The sequence below is a fragment of the Corylus avellana genome, chromosome 9 (genome assembly GCF_965113065.1).
Source record: "Corylus avellana chromosome 9, dhCorAvel1.hap1.2, whole genome shotgun sequence".
NCBI classification, from domain to species: domain Eukaryota; kingdom Viridiplantae; phylum Streptophyta; class Magnoliopsida; order Fagales; family Betulaceae; genus Corylus; species Corylus avellana.
The window spans coordinates 9,502,031-9,503,419 of NC_142498.1; the positions used below are offsets into that span (position 1 = coordinate 9,502,031).

At 40.7% G+C, this 1,389-nt stretch overlaps 1 protein-coding gene across 1 annotated transcript; it reads right to left on the minus strand.

Moving 5' to 3' along the window:
• Positions 1–270: 270 nt before the first annotated feature.
• Positions 271–924, minus strand: LOC148583676 (uncharacterized). Its single transcript, XM_088510751.1, has one exon. It carries the CDS (start codon positions 922–924, stop codon positions 271–273), a length of 654 nt encoding a protein of 217 aa, XP_088366877.1.
• Positions 925–1,389: the final 465 nt, after the last annotated feature.

Genomic DNA, 1,389 nt, shown 5'->3' on the forward strand with positions numbered 1-1,389 from the left:
CGATTCAAGGAAGAGTTCTATTGGGAATAACAATGAGGAGGAAGAAAAAGAGGAGCGAATTGAGCCCCCACCAAATCCAAATCTGTCCAATGACAAGGAAGTGAGTATTGAAGCTCCTCCTTGCATGACTTTCCCTCTTAAGGAACATCATGAACCCCAAGCTTCATTTCCTCAATGTCTCAAGTGAACTTATGTCCACAAGCATGCAAATCCAAGAACCATCTTCCTAAGAAAATCCGTCTAAGCAAGCAAGTTGGCTACCTAAGATGGCTAAACACTCTTTGTCAATATGTAGGGAAGTGAGTCTTTAACATATTCTTCAATAATGTCTAGGGGGAAACACTCATTCTGATCAGGTGGGTGTTGGAAGGCATTGAAGATGTTCAGTCTAATCTTCATGTTCCTAAAAGAAATCTCCATGACCCCAATCCTACAATTGATGCATGCATTGGCCGTGGCTAAGAAAGGACGTCTGAGGATGATAGGAATCAGTTTCTCCGGATTCAGGACATGCTCAGTATCAAGAACTATGATGTCTACTGGGAAGTAGAACATATCCACCCTGATGATGACATCTTCCACAATCCCTCGTGGCTTCTTGATAGATCGGTCAGCCAGTTGCAAAATAACCGTAGTGGGCTTCAATTCCCCTAAGCCGAGCTGTTGACATATTGAGTAAGGGAGCAAATTCACACCAACTCCTAAGTTCAAGAGGGCTTTCACAATCTTTCGGTTTCTGATAATGCAAGTAATGGCTGAAGCACCAGGGTCCTTGAACTTCGGAGGGGTGTTGTTCTGGATGACTAAGCTCACTTGCTTGGTGAGAAGGACTTTCTTTGGAAGATGATTCCTACTTCGGCACTTTTTGAGTGCACAAGTTTTGGGAAGATGATTCCTACTTTGGCACTTTTTTAGTCCAATCATATTATGAATACCTAAAGTTTGCCAACCTAAGGGCATGGGTGTCTACTCCTTAAGCTATTGATCTCTGTAAGCAACGAATTAGGCATGGGTGTTTACTCTAATTCTTTTATTTCTTAAAGGATTTAGCATGGGTGTCTACTAAGTTGTTTTTTAAGGAAGCATAAATTTGTGGAAATCAACAAACACATGGAACCTAGGGCATGGGTGTCTACTCCCGGTTTTCCATGTTGATTAACCAAAGAACCCATGAGGAGATTCTTTTGTTGCTCTATTAAGCCCAGGACTCAATCATCCAAATTGACTTAAATAACTAATCCATACCACATGCATAGGCTGATCACACACATTCATATGAGGAATTCGATAAAACAGGAATTAATCAAGTTAAGCTTCACAATATGATTATCACAAATGCGCCAATATTGAAATATTAAACAAACATAATTAGGGCTTCAATTTTGCCCT

Coding starts and splice junctions, on each gene's coding strand:
- LOC148583676 (XM_088510751.1), bottom strand. CDS start 924: ATGATTGGACTAAAAAAGTGCCAAAGTAGGAATCATCTTCCCAAAACT.